Below are 17,681 nucleotides of genomic sequence, written 5' to 3'. Positions count from 1 at the left end.
AGCCTAGGCAGTTAGGATGCTCACCTTAGGAGACTTGGATGGAGGTGGGTGGTCCTTGGACTTCCCACAGGGCAGAGAACCCTGATTGCTCTTTGGGCTGACAAGTGAGGGGGACTTGATTGGGGGAGGGGGAGGGAAAGGGGAGGCAGCAATGGGGAAGAGACAGAAATCTTTAATAAATTAAAAAAATCAAAAAAAAAAGGAAAAATGTAAGCAAGCCAGGCGGTGGTAGCACACGCCTTTAATCCCAGCACTCAGGAGGCAGAGGCAGGCAGATCTCTGAGTTCGAGGCCAGCCTGGTCTACAAGAGCTAGTTCCAGGACAGGCTCTAAAACTACAGTGAAACCCTATTTTTCTCTCTGCCTGTCAGCCCCACCTATCCTTTCTCCTGCCTTGCTACTGGCCTTTAAGCTCTTTATTAGACCAATCAGGTATTTTATACAGGCAAAGTGAATACAGCTTCACACAGAGTTAAACAAATACAACAAAAAATATGCAACACATCTTTGCATCATTAAACAAATATTCCACAGCATAAACAAAATAACACATCTTAAACTAATATTCTACAACACAAAACTGATTTGAACCGCAGAAACTAGGAGATTTTTACCAGATGAGGCAAATTAAGTTAAATCCATGTTCTATTTTTTAAAAAGATTATTTTTAATTATGTGTTTGCCCATGAGTGTAGATACCCATGGGTGCCAGAAATATTGCATTCTCTTGGAGCTTGAGTCACAGGAAGTTGTAAACCATCTGATGTGGACAGTGAAAACTAAATTCAAGTCTTCTTCAAGAGCAGTATGTTCTCTTAACTGCTGAGCCTTTTCTGGAGCTCTTGATTCAAACTCATCATGCAAACCATTGTTATATTTCTTTACTCTAAGACTAGAACTCTTCACAAAACAAGTTACATGAACATGGGCTCTTTGAAGAACTTTGGAAGACACAATAATGAAAAAATAGCTATTAGTGAATGAATATACATTCCAGTTTGTTTTGGCCTGTGATAATATGCCATTTGTCCTGGTATAATTAGTAATAACATTTCATCGTTCTCAAATGACCCAATTACAAGTTACCCTGTCTCTATAACAGGCTTTTGATTTGAATATTGTTGGGAAAACCTGCCTGACTGGGACTAAGACCTCAGTAAGGTAAGATGTTTGAATCTTTGAGCTCTGTGACTAATTTTAGAAATAAGTAGTTCCAGAAACAATGTAATGACTGTACCTACAAAGAAAGAAGAAATAGCCAACTGCATACTTTATTTCCACATACTGAGCTGCTGCTTTAAGGATGGATGCTCAGGGATCACAGAAACTCTTATTTATAGAAAGAATGCCACAATTCTTATGAATACATAGTAGAGAGGAATATCTGAAAGCACGGGGAGGGTCTATATTAAATATAAAGCTCTTCCATTGCCTACCATCATTATCTAGAATACTTCCGTTGTCAAAATTCATTTATGTGGGTTTTATTTCTTTAGTCCTGGACTGATATCACAGTCTGCTAATCCCAACACTTGATCATAAAGGAGTCAGTTTGGGAGCAAAAAGCAAAGTTTCCCAGGATGGAGCCAGATCAGAGGAACTTTACAATAAACAGAACTCTTTTTAGTGCATACATGGCCCCTTTTAATATGTACATAACAGCTGCACCTTTGTGTTGTTCAATACATCCTACAATAGAAAAAATAACATAGTTAATGCTTGTTATTGCTCTAGTACTATTTTAAACAATGCATATATATTCACTTGGCTTTATAAAACTGTGGCTTTGGCCCAAATACTATTATTGATTAAACCCTAATACAGTTGTTGGGAAATATTATTTTAAGGTGTGATTATGCTGCATTTGTTTAACTGTGAAGCTGTGATCCTTTGCCTATCTAAAGCACCTGATGATCTGTCTAATGAGCGGAACAGCCAATATCAAGGCAGGAATAAGGACAGGCAGGGCTAGCAAGCAGAGAGTATAAATCAAAGGAGAAGAGAGGAAGGAGGAGGATGTCAGGGGCCAGCCACCCAGTCACAGAGCCAGGAGTAAGAGCGAAAGTAAGATTACAGAAGTAAGAAAGATAAAACCCCAGAGGGAAAAGGTAGATGGGTTAATTTAAGATAAGAAAAGTTGGCAAGAACAAAGCCAAGCTAAGGCCTGGCATTCATAACTCAGAATAAGCCTCTGTGTGTGATTTATTTGGAGCTGGGTGGTGGGCCCCTCAAAAAGCCAAAAGAGTAAAACATCACACAATATACAGTTGTGCACTTTCAGCGTTTTTCTGCACAGATGAGGTAGGACTGGGGTTGTAATGTCATGCCCAACCTGGGTTTCAGGTTTGGAACTAGCTCATGTGGAAAATGCAAATGAAATTGCTGAAGTAACGCTGTAAAAAACAAGAACATTTCCATCCGAGCCAGCTGTTCTCCAAGACAATGTCTTCTTCCTGAACAGAAAAGGAAATAAGTTTAAAGACCATTTACTAAAATTAACATCTAATATTTGGCTGTCATTTAGGAAATCAGTAATTTAAAGTAGGTTGAAGACATCATATTATGAGAAGAGTCTCTCAAATCTCAAACATACCTTTATTTCCATATATCAGATCATGGACTTCTTAAGATTTTATTCTCATCTCTGAGTTCTACGCAATGCAATAGAGCTTATGATCTACTACTATAATATCACATGCTTTGGGATGTGACATCAAAGGGAAGCCCATTTCAACTGACCTAGTGAGTACTTTCCTTCAGTAAATCCTGCCAGCATGTGTCACCACAACCGGCAAGGAGTACTTTCCTTAGTGATGAAGATGTAGCCCATCTTCCAAGCTCTGTGATTCATGCTATATTTCATAGCAGAAGCAGAATTTCCTAGTTGGAGATGACATGATACACTAGAGGGCAAGATTCTAGCTTTTCTTGGAGTTGTCTTTGTTTCTTTCCTTTATATGGGTTTCATTTTCTCATACTTATTACTGAATTTTTTTTTTTTTTTTGGTTTTTCGAGACAGGGTCTTTCTGTGGTTTTGGTTTGGAGCCTGTCCTGGAACTAGCTCTTGTAGACCAGGCTGGTCTCGAACTCACAGAGATCCGCCTGCCTCTGCCTCCTGAGTGCTGGGATTAAAGGCGTGCGCCACCACCGCCCGGCTTATTACTGAATTTTTGCTGTAGAAGTCTGACTACAACCCCTACATTCATAAGCTAAAAAGTTTCTGAAATAGCCAGCCATAGCTTTTCAACTTTAGCTTTATTTAATTAATTAAGAGATATTTTGAGTAGAAGCAGGTGTTGATCATTTTAATGAAACCATCCTCTCCTGTAAGAAGTAATGTTATATGTAAGGGGAGGGCACCAAGAAAGCAAAGCCCTCTAAATCCGTTATGATTGAAGCTCATATCAGCTCAGAAGCTGGGTATTCACGGGGCCTGCACACATCTGTACCAGCTCCTCTGCATGCATATATATGCAGTTTAGTTTTTTTATGGATTCCTGAGTGTGTGGATGAGTGGGTCTCTTATTCTTGTGCCTTCTCTCAAGTTCTGTTCCAACTCCATTGTTGTTTTTATGCTAGTTTTTGTCTTATTATATTTTACTTTGTTATATTTTATTACTATCCCATAGAAGCCTGTTTGTTTTCTAATGAGAGACAAGAAAGGGAATGGATCCAGACGGGAGGGAAGGTGGAGAGGAAGAGGGAGGAGTAGAGGGAGACAAAACAGTAATCAGAATATATTATGTGAGAAAAAATCTATATTCAGTAAAAAGAAAAAATACTAAAAAATTAATTTTAAGTATTCAGAATTAAGCACTCTGGAGCAGGTTGTTTCAGATTGAGATGTTATGAATAATGAGTCATTGTTATACTCTAAAATTATATACATGTGAATGTTTTCTTACCTAGAGAAAAAGGAACGAAAGCTTCCTTTCTAGTAAAATATCCACTGCTGTCCAGAAATCGCTCGGGATAGAATATGTCTGGGTCTTTCCAGTACTTTTCATCAAAGTGAACAGAATAAAGATTTGTAATGACTGTTGTGCCTTTAGGAATGGAATAACCACGTACAACTGCATCTTCAGAGCTTGCATGGAAAATCCCCAGTGGAACTATATTACAGAACCTTAAAACTTCATGTAAAACTGCTTCAGTATAAGGCATTTTGCACTTGTCTTCCCAAGAAGGCCTCCTATTGTAGCCCATAATTAAATCAATCTCTTTATGAACTTGTCCTGTCAGAGAAACATATTAAAGTTATTATGGAATTCTTAAAATTATATAAACTTATTTGGGGGGGTACAACAAGGATAACCCATAACAAATCAACAGAATATGGGTATGTCTAGATTTGAATTTTTCATCATCTACTAGTTAAATGAATTAATTATATTCCCCCTATATGTTTCATTAGTAATAACCAACGCTCTGGGTAAGGTCAAGAAAAGGATTATGAATAAATTTGTAATTAGCCTAGAATCAGAGTAGTATCACTGTCAGCAAGGAAAGTAATGAAATATTAGACCTAAATAAGAAAAAGCAGAGTTCAGACACCAATTTTGTAGCTTCCAGACTCTTAACTTTCATCATCCTTTATAAAACATACATATTAAGTCTATTTTAAAGTTTTTTTTAAACACAATGTTATTCTATGTATCTCAGGTTGGTTTAAAACTTACTATGTAGGCTGTGGTAGCCCTGAACTTGAGATTCTCCTGCCTCAGCCTCCTGAGTTCTGAGATTAGAGGAATATCACCACCATGCCTAACCTTCAGATGCTTTTCTTCCTTTCTTAAATTTGTATTGAAATACCATAATTATGAGATATTTTCCTTCTTGGCTACCATAGTCAGAGTTCCTAAAACTGCTTTATGCATGGCCAAACACTCTAAAGCACGCGAGTCCTATATGTAAGGAGAGACTGTGAGGTCAAGGTTATCCTTACCTTGGATATTAGGATAAAGGGCCATAAAAAGAATTGCCCAGCGAAGCACATTAGTTGTGGTTTCAGTTCCAGCAATGATGAGTTCACCCACTGAAAAAATTAGATTCTCTTTGGAGAACGTAGATAAAGGATCATTTTTACCTCGATCCATCTCATCTAAATAGGCATCAACAAAATTCTGAGGTAAATGAGGCTTTCTGTTGACTGCAGTTTTTTCAATAAGTCCTGCAAGGAAATCGTAAACCACATCTGCATTTCTGAATAGCTTTTGGTGCTTTCCAAAAGGTAAGATGCCAATCCATGGAAATGCATTATACAGGAAGACCGGAGCACTGGCAGCTAGTTCCACATTCTCACTAAATAACTCGATCATGTGCTGAAAATCAGTGTCTTCATAAGTGAACCGTTCTCCAAAAAGGATCAGATTGGTGATGTTTGAAACAGCATTTGTTATTAGTTGCTTGAGGTCAAGAGGTTTGCCTTTGTATGTTTTAATAGCATCAATTAAAAACTGAGTTTCTTCTAAGATTTTAGATTCGAAAGATTTTTGACCACATCCAAAATAGTGAAAACTGTTAACAGCCAGTCTTCTGTGATCAATCCACCCACGGCCATATCTAGAATTGAGTAAGCCTGAAAGAAAAGTATTAAAAATGGTGTGTAATTCATATTTCTCTGTATTTAAGATGCTGTGGAATAAAAAACAGAAAGGAAAAAAATTCAAAGATGGATAGTCAGTGATTTTAGCTCCCAATTATCTAAGTACATGATTGTGCCCTAGTTGATGTTGCTCAAAAGCCATAGAACATAGCTAAACCTCATGAAAGGACTGGCAGGAAAGACCTATAATAATCTTTTTTTTTTTTTTACAAGAAACCATCTTGTCTTATGTAATCAAAAATATAAACTAGGCCTACATAAATCTATTACTCAGCTTTCCTCAAACATAACTGTAAGATATGTGTGTATATACATATATATGTATATACATATATATATATGATAAAAATAGTTTATAAAAGGCAACTGATTATATGTTCTATGGACACAATTTAATTTGGATTTAACAAATACCTCCAAATTCAAAGTTTCTGTTTGAAAGAAATCAGATTTTTATAATACAAATTTCCTTCTGTTGAAGGAATATGATACCCAACAAGGTAACTATGCCAAAGTCAAGGGCAGCCTTGAATTGTTCAAAGTAGTAGAAATGCTCATGAAATAAAAAAAAAACATGAATTCAAAATTTACTAATGTTATTATATCTGCCATTTAGCTTATTTAAGCAAGACACTAATTTTTTTTTTAAAGTAAGTGTGGAGGTATCATTACAGAACTTAGAACATTACTGTAAAAAATCAGATATCAGTTGTATCTGGTGTCGCCATTTTTTAGACTTTCTATTGCTGCTTTCTTCGTGATTGTGTCAACTTTGAGCTTTTCTCTCTTGTAAACTAGATAGTCATCCAAACCTGATCATTCCTAAGTCCTACAAAAAGTCTGTCCTTTGTACATGATAAAATGTCTGTCACCAAGTACTCAAGATTGTGACCAAAAGGAAACTTCTGCTTCATGATGTGCGTGTGTTGTGTCTGTGCACTCCTCAATTTTTTTCAGTATTTATCAGGTACTAATTATTTAAAACATTACTTCTGTTTCTTAGAACTGATTGGCAATAAAACTAGCATGTAGTAGCCTAAAACTATTATTTGAATGCAGTCTGATTGTTCCTCAAATCCAGGTTTCACTAAGTACAAAACAATTTGTCTACACTTAACTAAGGAATGTGATTTAAAGTAGGTACACTGACTGATGGAAGTAGATGCAGAGGTCCATAGCTAGAACTGGACTCAGCTCCCAGAGTCCACCTGAAGAGAGGGAGGAGAGATAATATAAACAAAGGGGTCAAGACCATGATGGGGATCCCCACAGAAGCAGACGCTCTGAACTCATTGACTGCAGACTGACAGCAGGAAAACCTGCGTTGGCTCAAACTAAGCACTCTGGATGTGGCTGGAGCAGTCTGTGGGGCCACTGTTTATCCCTAATGCTTCAACTAGCTTTATGGAGCCCATTGTCTCTGAAGGGATACATTGTTCGGCCTAGATATAGGGAGGAGGGTATTGGTGTCAGACTAAAGTGATGTGTCAGACTTTGTTGACTACCCATGGGAAACCTTACCCACTCTGAGGAATGGATGGGGGGTTGAGTGGGTAGAAGGTGGTGGGGAGCAGGAGGAGGGGAAGGAGAGAGAACTGGAATTGGTTTGAAAAAATGAGAAAAGATTGTTTTTTTTTAAAGAGATCTCAAAAAATAGGTGCATTGAACAGTTGAAAAAACATACCTCCCATTTTTGTCATCTTCATGAACAAAGGAAAGCATGGTCTATCTGCAAAAATTTCACTTTGATGGACAAGGCATTCCTTCACTATATCATAGCCATTTAGAACCACAGTTGATATGCCTCCAAGATCTAAACTGAAAATCTTCGAGAAGAAAAACAACAATCAAATAGTAAAATGTACAGTGAAACAACAAAATGATCCACATGTTCTAAGCCTATCCCTCTTATTACTTGCCACTTCCTTAAAAACATGAGGATTTGTCAGTTGACAATCTCTAGACAGCTTGATTAATTATACCACTCCATGCCTGGAACCATTTTATAAGGTATAATGGAAAAAGTACTGCCGGGCGGTGGTGGCGCACGCCTTTAATCCCAGCGCTTGGGAGGCAGAGGCAGGCGGATCTCTGTGAGTTCGAGGCCAGCCTGGTCTACAGAGCTAGTTCCAGGACAGGCTCCAAAGCCACAGAGAAACCCTGTCTCGAAGAAAAAAAAAAAAAAAGAAAAAGTACTGGACAGAAGAAGCCTGTATTCTACTTTAAGGTTTGCCATTAAATAGGTTTAAGGAACAAGGCAAAACAAAAACAAAATGTATTTGATTTTGATATAATTCATTCCATTTAAAATATTTATTACATAGAAATCTCATTTTATTTCCAAGACAAATTTATAACTAGCATTATCAATCTATTATTATATCATCTTGAAGTGGGGGAGGGAAATTGAGAAAAGTCAAAAAACAGCTTTGAAATTCAAGCATGTGTGTGTGAGGGGGGGAAGAGAATTGTATTTACCTTTCTAAATCCCAGGATTCTAAGGGAACCTAACTTTAGAGGAAATATATTTACCATGTGCTGTGGGATAATGTAAAGATTTGTCACTTGTATTGATTTAATAAAATGTTGATTGGCCCGTAGCCAGGCAGGAAGAATAGGCAGGGTGATCAGCTTAGATCTGGGAAGAGGAAAGGCTCAGTCTGCAGTCACCAGCAAGACACAGAGGAAGCAGGATGGAGAATGTGGTACCAAGCCACATGGCTAAACATAGATAAGAATTATGGGTTAATTTAAGTTATATGAGCTAATTAATAATGAACCTGAGCTAATTGGCCAAATAATTTATAATTAATATATGCCTCTGTGTGTTTCTTTGGAACTGAACAGCTAAGGGACCAGGCTCGACAGAAACTCTGTCAGCAACAATGTATACACACGTAGATACCTTTCATCTAAGAGGAAAGCAAAACAGGATAATCCTGTAACTTGCTGGAGTTGTTTGCCCAGTGTTCTAGTTTGATTTGTTTTGCTGTGACCAAAAACAACACAGGGGAAGAGAGGGTTTATTTTAGTTTACACTTCCAGATCACAGTCCATCAGTGATGGAAGTCAGGGCAGCAATCTGGAGACAGGAACCATGGAGGAACTCTGTTTATTGGCTTAATCCCTGGTTCTATGTTTTAGCTCTTCGCTTTGTTATTCAGCCCAAGTATACCTTCCAGGCTTCTTAGTTGGGTTTCTATTGCTGTGATAAAACACCATGATTAAAAGCAACTTGGAGAGGAAAGGGTTATTCCATCTTCTACTTCCACCTCCAATCCATGATGAAGGAGGTCAGATCAGGAATGCAAGGAAGGCAGGAATTTAGAGGCAGGAACTGATGCAGAGGCCATGGAAGAGTTATTTACTGACCTGGTCCTCATGACTTGTTCTTCCTACGTTCTTGTAGCACTCACGACCACCAGCCTAGAGAAGGCTTGCCCACAGCTTAATCTGGTGGGGGCATTTTCTCAATCAAGGTTCCCTCTTCCCCAGTGACTCTAGCTTAGATCAATTTGACATAAAATTAGCCATCACACTAGGGATTGTGTCCTATCCCCAATGAACTGGGCCCTACAATACCAATCATCAGTAAGACAATTTCTTTTGAGGCCCTGGGACAAAGTGATTGAGACAATTCTTCAAGTGAGGCAAGTTAACAATAAAAACTAGCCAAGATATGATAGGGTCACCTCATGTTCACTTACAATGTCATTCGTTCTGAGGTGTCTTTTAGCTAACCTAATGTAAAGGCCTAACTCAGTGAAAAGCCTGTTTATCAATAAATCCCAGGGATTGCTTATTGCTGTCCTCCCAGGAACTGCCCCAGAGTTTCTCACAGCTAAAAGACCGAGATAAGCCTTATCTTCGTGTAAACAACAAAGGTAGACTTTATCATGATAAATTCTGCTTCAGAAGAACACAGGAGGTCTTAGCTGATAACAAAAGTTCTTCAGAAGTAAGTCATCAAAAGTGATAAAGATTATCAAGAAGGAATACAATCAGTTCCACCAGAGGTTTTGGCACAAGGGTGGGCCCTGGGACAAAGAAGTATGTACATTTAGAATGTTGTGGAAAATTTATAGATTTTGTACACATTGGCGTTAGTTTTAGGCCATGGAGGAATTTTTAGCACAAAGGGTGTTGCTACCAGAGAAGCAAATGAGAGATCTTTCCAGTTCCCAAAGCAGTATTAGTGTGGTCAAATAAAAGTCTTCCCCCAGAAATGTATTCAGTGAAAATCAAACAGGAATGACATTAGTCTACAGGAAGTGGTATGGATGCAGGAAATAAAACAAGATCATCATTTTACCAGAATGGCATAAGACCTTGGGGTTGAAAGCTCTGTGAGTCTGAAGGCAGAACAGAGGGAGAATATATTTCAAGGAAAATCTTCAGACTGTGGTTACTAGGAATTATAAAAAAGAGGACTAATCACTTAAAAAAGCTACTATGTAGTCTACCTTTACTCAAGAAATTGAGATAGTTGTCTGTTAAGAGAGTAGAACTGGGGGAAATTTTATTTGATCTAGTTGTTTATTATACTTGAGAACTTTTAGCAAAGTTTCATCAATCAAACTGCAAAAACTTACTTTTAAACTGTTTTAATCTGTGGAAGAGTCCAAGATTAGGACAACAATAACAAGATTGGTTGTTTATTCAATCTTTGATTTATTGAAGTTTTAAAATGTCGATTATGAGATAATTGTGCTAGCAGAGATGCAAACAGAAATACAGCAAACATTCTTGCCTTCTAGCAGTTTCTGTATCATCTTTACATAACTTCTTCTCCACCCAAACTAGCTCTACATAGAAATTTTACTCCATCAGTTAATAACCACACTTTTTAATCCTTCAAGGTGTTGAGTTCCTGTTTGAATGTGAAGTGTCTCCCCGCAGACTTGTGGTTGAACACTGTTATCAGCTGCGAACAGTTCTGAGAGCTAACAGAGCCTTTATAAAGTAGAGGCTAACAGTAGGTAGTGGGTTGCTGGGACTTGGCAGTGAGGATCATTCTGGCCCTGATTCCAGCCAAGTTGTCTCTGCTTCCTAGTTGGTACAAAGTGGGGAGCCACTGTAAACTTTTTACACCAGACATTGACCCAGTAGCTGTCATAAATTGTACCTTCTGCACCACAACCCAAATGAATCCTTCCTTCCTAAGTTGTTTCTGTGAGGTGTTGAGCACAAGAGGAAGGTGACTAACAAAGTCCTGACCCATGTTGACTCGATTTCCTCCCAAGCCACACAGTCAACTGTTTGGCATGTATGTTGTTTCTGCTGTCAAGTTATAAAAGAAGTTGACCAAACATCTTATCACTTCAGATCTTAAATGTATCTTAAAGGCTTATATGTTAAAGATGCAGTCTTTAGCTTAGTGCTACTGGAAAGGGCAGAAGTTTTAAGGGACCTGTACCCCTGAAAGTAGGATCCTGCCCCTCCTCTTCACTCCTTTTTTCTTCTTGACTGACATGATGTAAACAGTCTCCTCTGCCACACACTCCTACTGTAATACGCTGCCTCTCCATAGTTCCAAAAGCAATGAGGTCAACCTAATGACTTTAATCATCCAAAACACAACCCACAATGCATCTTTCCTTTTTCTAAGTTTATTATCTCAAACATTTTGTTTCAGTAATGCAAAGCTGGCTTTCACAATCTCTAGACTCTGGTTCAAACCACCTGCATTTCGTTCACCCTTAGGATAGGTCACAGAATGCTGGTTCTTGTCCTTGGTGTTTGCTCTGTTCTTGGTGTGTTTTCCCCTAAGATGTTCTCACAGCCTGCTCCTTCATTTCCTTTTAAGATGTCCTTGCAATGACACTTGCTCTGACTAACTTAAAATTTAACCCGCCAGTACTGTCCATTTCCATTACCCAAGTTTAGCTTCTGTTGTACCCCTAAACTCTAATATATTATATACTTTACGTATATTTATTTTGTCCATCTTCCCCCAAACAGAATGTATGTCACTAGAGACAGAGATCTCTTGTTCACTACTAAATGTAAACATAAGCCATAATAGTGCATGGCTTAGGATGACAATTGATGCATGTATGTTGAATTAATGAATTTGGCAAACATATTTAAGCATATTATTACAGCATCATTGACTAAGTACTAACAACAAACAAATGCACATACTGCTACTGCTGATAAGTGACTGCCATATTTTCTACTTTTTTTAAAAAATTTTTTTAGAATTTATTTATTTAATATTTCCACCTCCTCCCATCCTCCCTTTTTCCTCTCACTTCCCCCTCCCCCTCCCCCTTGCTCTCCAGTCCTAAGAGAAGTCAAGGTGCCCTGCCCATCCATCCAGGTCTAGGATGGTGTGCTTGATCTGTTTCCTCATTTAGAATGTTCCTCCTGATTGCTATATTACCTTTAGAGACTATATCCCATGTAGTTTTTAAAAATATATACATTTTTTTAATTCTCTTTGCTTTGAGCCATCACAGCTCACATAAAATCTTTCATGACATTAATTTAATACTAGTTTGAACCTGAAACATTTTCATCTTTCTGGCTTCCAGATTATAAATACCTTTAAAATGACTTATTTTTTTTTCATTTTTAAATTCTCCACAGAGCCCCACTCAGTGCCTTGAATAAGTTCTCAATAAAAGTTCTCCATAAAACAAATTAATAAGCTGCCAGTTCTGTTTGCTGTAATGCAAAATAATCATCTTTATTGCCTGTGAGAGTATTGTCCGAAAGAGTCTGACAAATCTACTGCTATCAACTTTGCTAGCCATGGAATGCTGCTCAAAATCTACATTAAGAATCTAAGCACAGCGGAAGCTGAAACAATCAAGAGTGACTCCCCAAAGAAATGGCACTTTTTGCCACAGCACATTTCCATATAGGATTGCTTAGACAGAAATATGAATCTTGGGCACTGCTATTTCTCTTTCAAAAATTATAAAAGATTCAACTCACAGTGCACAAAAGCAGGAAAGTTCAGATTTGACTACACATCTCAAATGTAAACGGGAGATTGTGGAAAAATAACCCCTATAAACTGCTTCCTACAACCTTTCTGAAGTACAGGAGGTAACAGTCTTCTACTGTACAAAAAATGATTAGTGTTTTAACAACTTGGACTAATTTTGACACTGTGAGAATTGAGAACTATCTCTAAGTTAATGGGAGATCTTCAGGGGTGTCCCACAGCTAGCGTTAAGATCAAATGCAGCAGCAGCTTAAAGAGAGTTAATGTCTGGTGGGAATTAAACCTAACAGTACAATGTTTACTATATAGTGCACACATCTTCAGTTTTGCCCCTTGCAGTTTAGCAGCTATTAGCAAGGTTAGCTTTGTTGATGTATAATAAATTGTCACTGCAAACAATGTAGTTTCCTCAGTGTACCAGAAACAAAATTATTCAGGCTAAATTCAATTAATCCAATCAACCTATTCCTTGATGGTAGTCTTCCACGCACTGATATTTTAATTTTAGCTTACTGTAATACACCTATATCACTTGTCCTTTTGACTATTCATAGTAAATAAAGAATTCCTTTCAGCTCAAATATTTATGTATAAAAACTTTAATTTCCTATTCAACGAGAAGCCATTCCAAATAACTGGTTTAAAGACAATTTTACATTGATAGGCATAATAAATTTCTATTGGAGTGGTGTGTGTCTCAGTGGTAGAGCACTTACTTAGCATGTCAGTCTCTATGGTCAACTCCTAATACTATACGTGAAAGGTAGCTTTCACATATAGTAACCAAAATCATATATAATAGCCAACGCATCTGGGTAGCATTTTACTGCTTTTGGTTACGACTATCCTAAGTACCCCGATGAAGAAAAGTTAAGGTTCAGAAAATTAAGGGCTGTTTAAGTGTTAAATGTAAAAAAAAATAAATAAAAAATTGAAATGGCAACCGCACTAACACTAACCCTGTCTTAGAAACTCACAACGTCTTCATTCAAACTCAGGGGCCACAGGGCCGAGAAGTTCCTCTTAGGGGCAGGCATCTCAGACAGGCTACAGGCCACACAGCGCACGCGCACACGCTCGCCCGTGGGCGGGGACTCTGGACCCTGAGCGCCTGTGGTGACAGCCGTGGGGCGGCTTCCGGTCGGGGGCACGGCCCTCGAGGCGGGACTCCCTCTGGCCGCTGCTTCTGACGGGAGAGGGTCTGCGTCGCGGCCTACCTCGCCATACACCCGGCTCTGCTTCCGCATGTAGACGTGGGGAAGCTCGGCGGACATGGCCAGGGAGCAGAGGTTGCCGATGAATGGCAGCCGCGGCGGCCCCGGGGGGAAGCCCGCCGGTCGCCTCTGCCTCAGGAGCTGGCGGACCAGCAGCAGGAAAAGCAGCAGGAGGAGCGCGCCCGCGAGCGCAGCTGCACACCTCTGGATTGCGGGAGGCTCCAACATGGGCCCGGGCTAGGCTGCTCACCAGTCGGCGGCGCTGAGGCTGGGGCGCCCTGCGGGCCTGCAGCACTCCCGACGGCCCGCCCCTTCTCCACGGCCATTGGCTCGTTGAGTGTGGGCTCAGGCCCTTTGGGTCAGCCACCTCCAGGATCTTCCCTGGCTCAGTCCCGTTTGCAAACCTTTGATTTGGCTTGGCCCTCGGTGAGCACCACCACCGCGGGCGGGCACGGAGCCCACAGGCCCCATTCCAGAATGTGGTCACTAAGTTGGTCATGTGAGCACTGCTCTCTGGGCTAGGTGCTTCCTGTCTCTCTGGATGCCGCTCCTTAAGGTGTTTTGACAGTTGCCCCGTCTGTTTATTGCACTCTATGGGTGGTGAAGAGGTTATCAGAACTGCAGTCTTTAACTGAGTCTGAGAATTCCATTACAGAGTCCACAGATCAGTAGGACAAGGAAATAACCTCGCCTACAATCTCGCCTTTTGTTTCGAGGCATTTCTCCGAGGACTCTTTGAATAGTCTGATATTATTCTGATACCTTTTCATCCTTTTCTGTCCATCCCCCACCCCCAACTGGTTTCTTGGTAGTAATCTCAGAGGCCTCTCTTATCAGGGATAGCACTGACTACTCAAGTTTTCGGTCTCTCTGGAGGCAGAAGCAATGATTTTTTTTCTTGGTTTTTCGAGACAGGGTTTCTCTGTAGCTTTGGAGCCTGTCCTGGAACTCCCTTTGTGGACCAGGCTGGCCTCGAACTCACAGAGATCCGCCTGTCTCTGCCTCCCGAGTGCTGGAATTATTGCTAGTTCAGCCCACATTCCTGTTTTCTGTTGGCAACTGTTTGCAACACAGGACCCGTAGGACTCGAGACTCCTGAAAGGCTGCCTTGATAATTCAGCAGGGGCAAAAGTTTAATAGTCCTCATCAGCTTAACTTTTATTCGTACAATTATTTATTAAATGCCTACTCTGCGCACATGACCTATATAGCGAAGATACTTGGGTGCATAAGAACAACAAAGTCCCTATGGAGTTTTTAATTTTTTTTTTCAGGATCTCCACCTGTGGGCTACCCAGCTACTGCCTGTTAAAATGCTTGATATTTTATCTTGAAAGATTCCTAAATTTTATTATTAATCTAGTAGATTAGAAGAATAGTGGTGAGATGTTATTACTAAACTTAGCCTTCAGTGTCACAGGATGGGCATGGACGTTGCGGTTGGGGAACGGTAATGTTGGAGCACTGGGAGCTGGGTAATATTACCTGCTGACCCTTGATATCAGCCCTGCCCTCCTTCCTGACGTCATCTTAAGGCGTGAAGTGTCTAGTCTGGCCAGCGGTTGTGCTATAAGGCACTCCATTCAAGAGGGCCTTCCCTTCATTGTTTATTTTCAAAACACATTTCTTTCGATTCTAGAAAAATTCTCCAATTTGCTTTGGTTAAGGAATCATTTCTTCTTTTCCTGCTACCTTAGTGGAGAGTGCAGAATCACCTGCTGCCATCCCTTCTGATCGACAGCCCTGAGGGCATGCACGTCTTCCCCCACTGACCCTAAAGCAATAAGAGCTAAGGAATAACTAAAACTCAGGGCACAGAACCTTCTCTGGAACCATTTATTTTGCCAGTGCTCAGTAAAGATAGATTACTGTACCCTTTTATCTCTCCATCTCACAGCGATTGCTCTTGAATGGTAGACACTGATCAATACCGTTTTTATTATTATTATTGTTATTATTATTATTATTATTATTTACTACTACAGGGCTGTTTAGAAGTGGAGATTTCACTGTTATACTGCAGGATTCTCTGATGCAAAGTGGAGTGAGTTCTTGGAGAAATGTGAACACCGCGTGCTGGGCTTTGCCATTTCTGTGTGGACTGATAATAGTTGTATCGGGGAAGAGGGCAGCCTGTGCTCCAGTGAGAGCCTCGTTTTATTGGCCTTTGGGAGCTGTTATGGTCTGAACATGGTTTCTCATCACCCAAACTGATCTTGAGGCTTAGCCTCTAATATGGCAGGGTTGAGAGTGGTAGGGATCTTTTAGGGGTAATTAGGTTGTGGGCACTTTACACTCACAAAGGGATTAACGTAGCTACCTCAAGGATGAGTTGCTTATCCTGTGGAGGCTTGTTAATAAAGTAAACTGGCTTTCTGTTGCTTCTTTTCTGTCCATTCAGCTCTTCTGTAGGAACCTGCTCCAGTTTCTCTCCCGTCTTTGCCCATGCACAGCATAGAGCCCTCACTTTAGGGGCCCCACACAGATGCTGGTGCCATGCTCTTGGGCCTACAGAATTGTAAGCAATGTAAATATATTTTCTTTATATATTTCCGGACATAGCAAGAAACGGAAAACAGCGTGAGACAGGAACCAACCCTCCTATCCTGCGAAGCGCTGTCTGCTGAGTCTCGATGCTATGATCCTGGGTGCTCACTCCCAGTGCTTCCCTGACTCAGAGTGATGTAGCAAGCACAAATTGGCCTTCTTTGCATATTCCATTGTGCAGATGTGTGGTGTCTTGCATCGGAACAGAAGCAAATAAGAAAGTGTTGAGCTGAATCATATTGGAGCCTAAGGCAAAAGAAAAAAATCAATAATACAGATCCTTCCTTATTAAAAATTTCATATCTTGTTCATGAATTTTGCTTTTTGATCATAAAGTGTTGTATTGAAATACTATTTTGATTACCAGGTTTTATGAACTCATTTGCTGCGCCCGAGTCTGGGAGAAAGGCTATTTAGGTGATGGTTTTGATTATAAAGTGGTACGCAGGACCTAGGTTTGTGTACTTGTTGTTTCATGGTATTCTAGGGGACATGAGGATGATAATTATATCTGCGGTGGGATTTGAAGACCCCTTTGAAATGTCTCTCTTCAGCCATAAAAACATCTCCTCCTACCCATTTCTGAAACCTTAGTTTTTTACAAAATTAATTTGTATGACTTAAACATTCTCTAAAACAGACTGATTTGGAAAACACAGCTGGTTGTGTTGGTGCCTAACCATAGCATACGCTGACAAGGCAGAAGTAGGAGGATCATGAGTTTTGGGACATCCTGGGCTACACATTTACAGGCTGGAGAGCTTGCTCAGCAGTCAGGAACACTGGCTGCTCCTCCTGAGCATCCAGATTCAATTCCCAGCACCCACATGGTAGGCTTACAACTGCCTGTCATTCTCGTCTCGGGGAATCTGATTCTTGGAGCTGCCATTGCTTTGCAGATACTAAGGCTAACCTAGAACTGTAAGATGCTGTGCTTTCAAAGGAGCAATGCCTCCACTGAACTGTGCTGCTTTGGTCAAACACATATGGCAGGCAAAGGGGCTTTTTCACATTTATTTTTTCAAATTCAGAAGGCACATTTCTGAAAAATAAACTATATATAAATTTAAAAGGTAGAGTCTGATGACTGGAGGATCTAGTTCATAAGCATGGTATGTATTAAACTCACATATAAGACGTAGGCAAGGAAAAGAACGTTGCCTTAAGAAACTTCTTTCCCAAAGACTATATCAATTTGGAAGTAGTCATTTTTCTGAGGACTAGAAGCCATTCTTACTCCTTCCATAAAAAAATAAAAAAAAAAAATAAAAAATAAATAAATAAATAAGAAATGGGTGAATTTAAATTGTAAGAGATAGCTAGAAATATGTTTAAGCTATTGGCCAAACAGTATTGCAAA

At 39.8% G+C, this 17,681-nt stretch overlaps 1 protein-coding gene across 6 annotated transcripts in view; it reads right to left on the bottom strand.

Moving 5' to 3' along the window:
• Cyp2r1 (cytochrome P450 family 2 subfamily R member 1) overlaps positions 1-17,067 on the bottom strand; it is a 700,872-nt gene extending 683,805 nt beyond the window's left edge. The window contains exons 1-6 of one of the 6 annotated variants that reach the window (XR_007591885.1): positions 13,538-17,065; positions 7,290-7,431; positions 4,946-5,578; positions 3,906-4,235; positions 2,332-2,452; positions 25-1,688 (exon numbers count right to left, since the gene is read on the bottom strand). Coding sequence is in view for 1 of the 6 variants with exons in the window: in XM_050143163.1 (XP_049999120.1) it covers positions 2,277-2,452; positions 3,906-4,235; positions 4,946-5,578; positions 7,290-7,431; positions 13,538-14,002 (1,746 nt within the window). In the remaining 5 variants the exon portion in view is untranslated. Of the gene's footprint in view, positions 1-6; positions 2,453-3,905; positions 4,236-4,945; positions 5,579-7,289; positions 7,432-13,519 lie in introns of those variants that run through there. The other 5 variants (XR_007591887.1, XR_007591884.1, XR_007591886.1 and 2 more) reach the window with 5 other exon arrangements.
• Positions 17,068-17,681: the final 614 nt, after the last annotated feature.

The sequence above is a fragment of the Alexandromys fortis genome, unplaced genomic scaffold (genome assembly GCF_014885135.2).
Source record: "Alexandromys fortis isolate MF-2015 unplaced genomic scaffold, M_Fortis_MF-2015_v1.1 scaffold_45, whole genome shotgun sequence".
Classification (NCBI taxonomy): Eukaryota; Metazoa; Chordata; class Mammalia; order Rodentia; family Cricetidae; genus Alexandromys; species Alexandromys fortis.
This window is presented reverse-complemented; position numbering and strand designations above follow the sequence as displayed.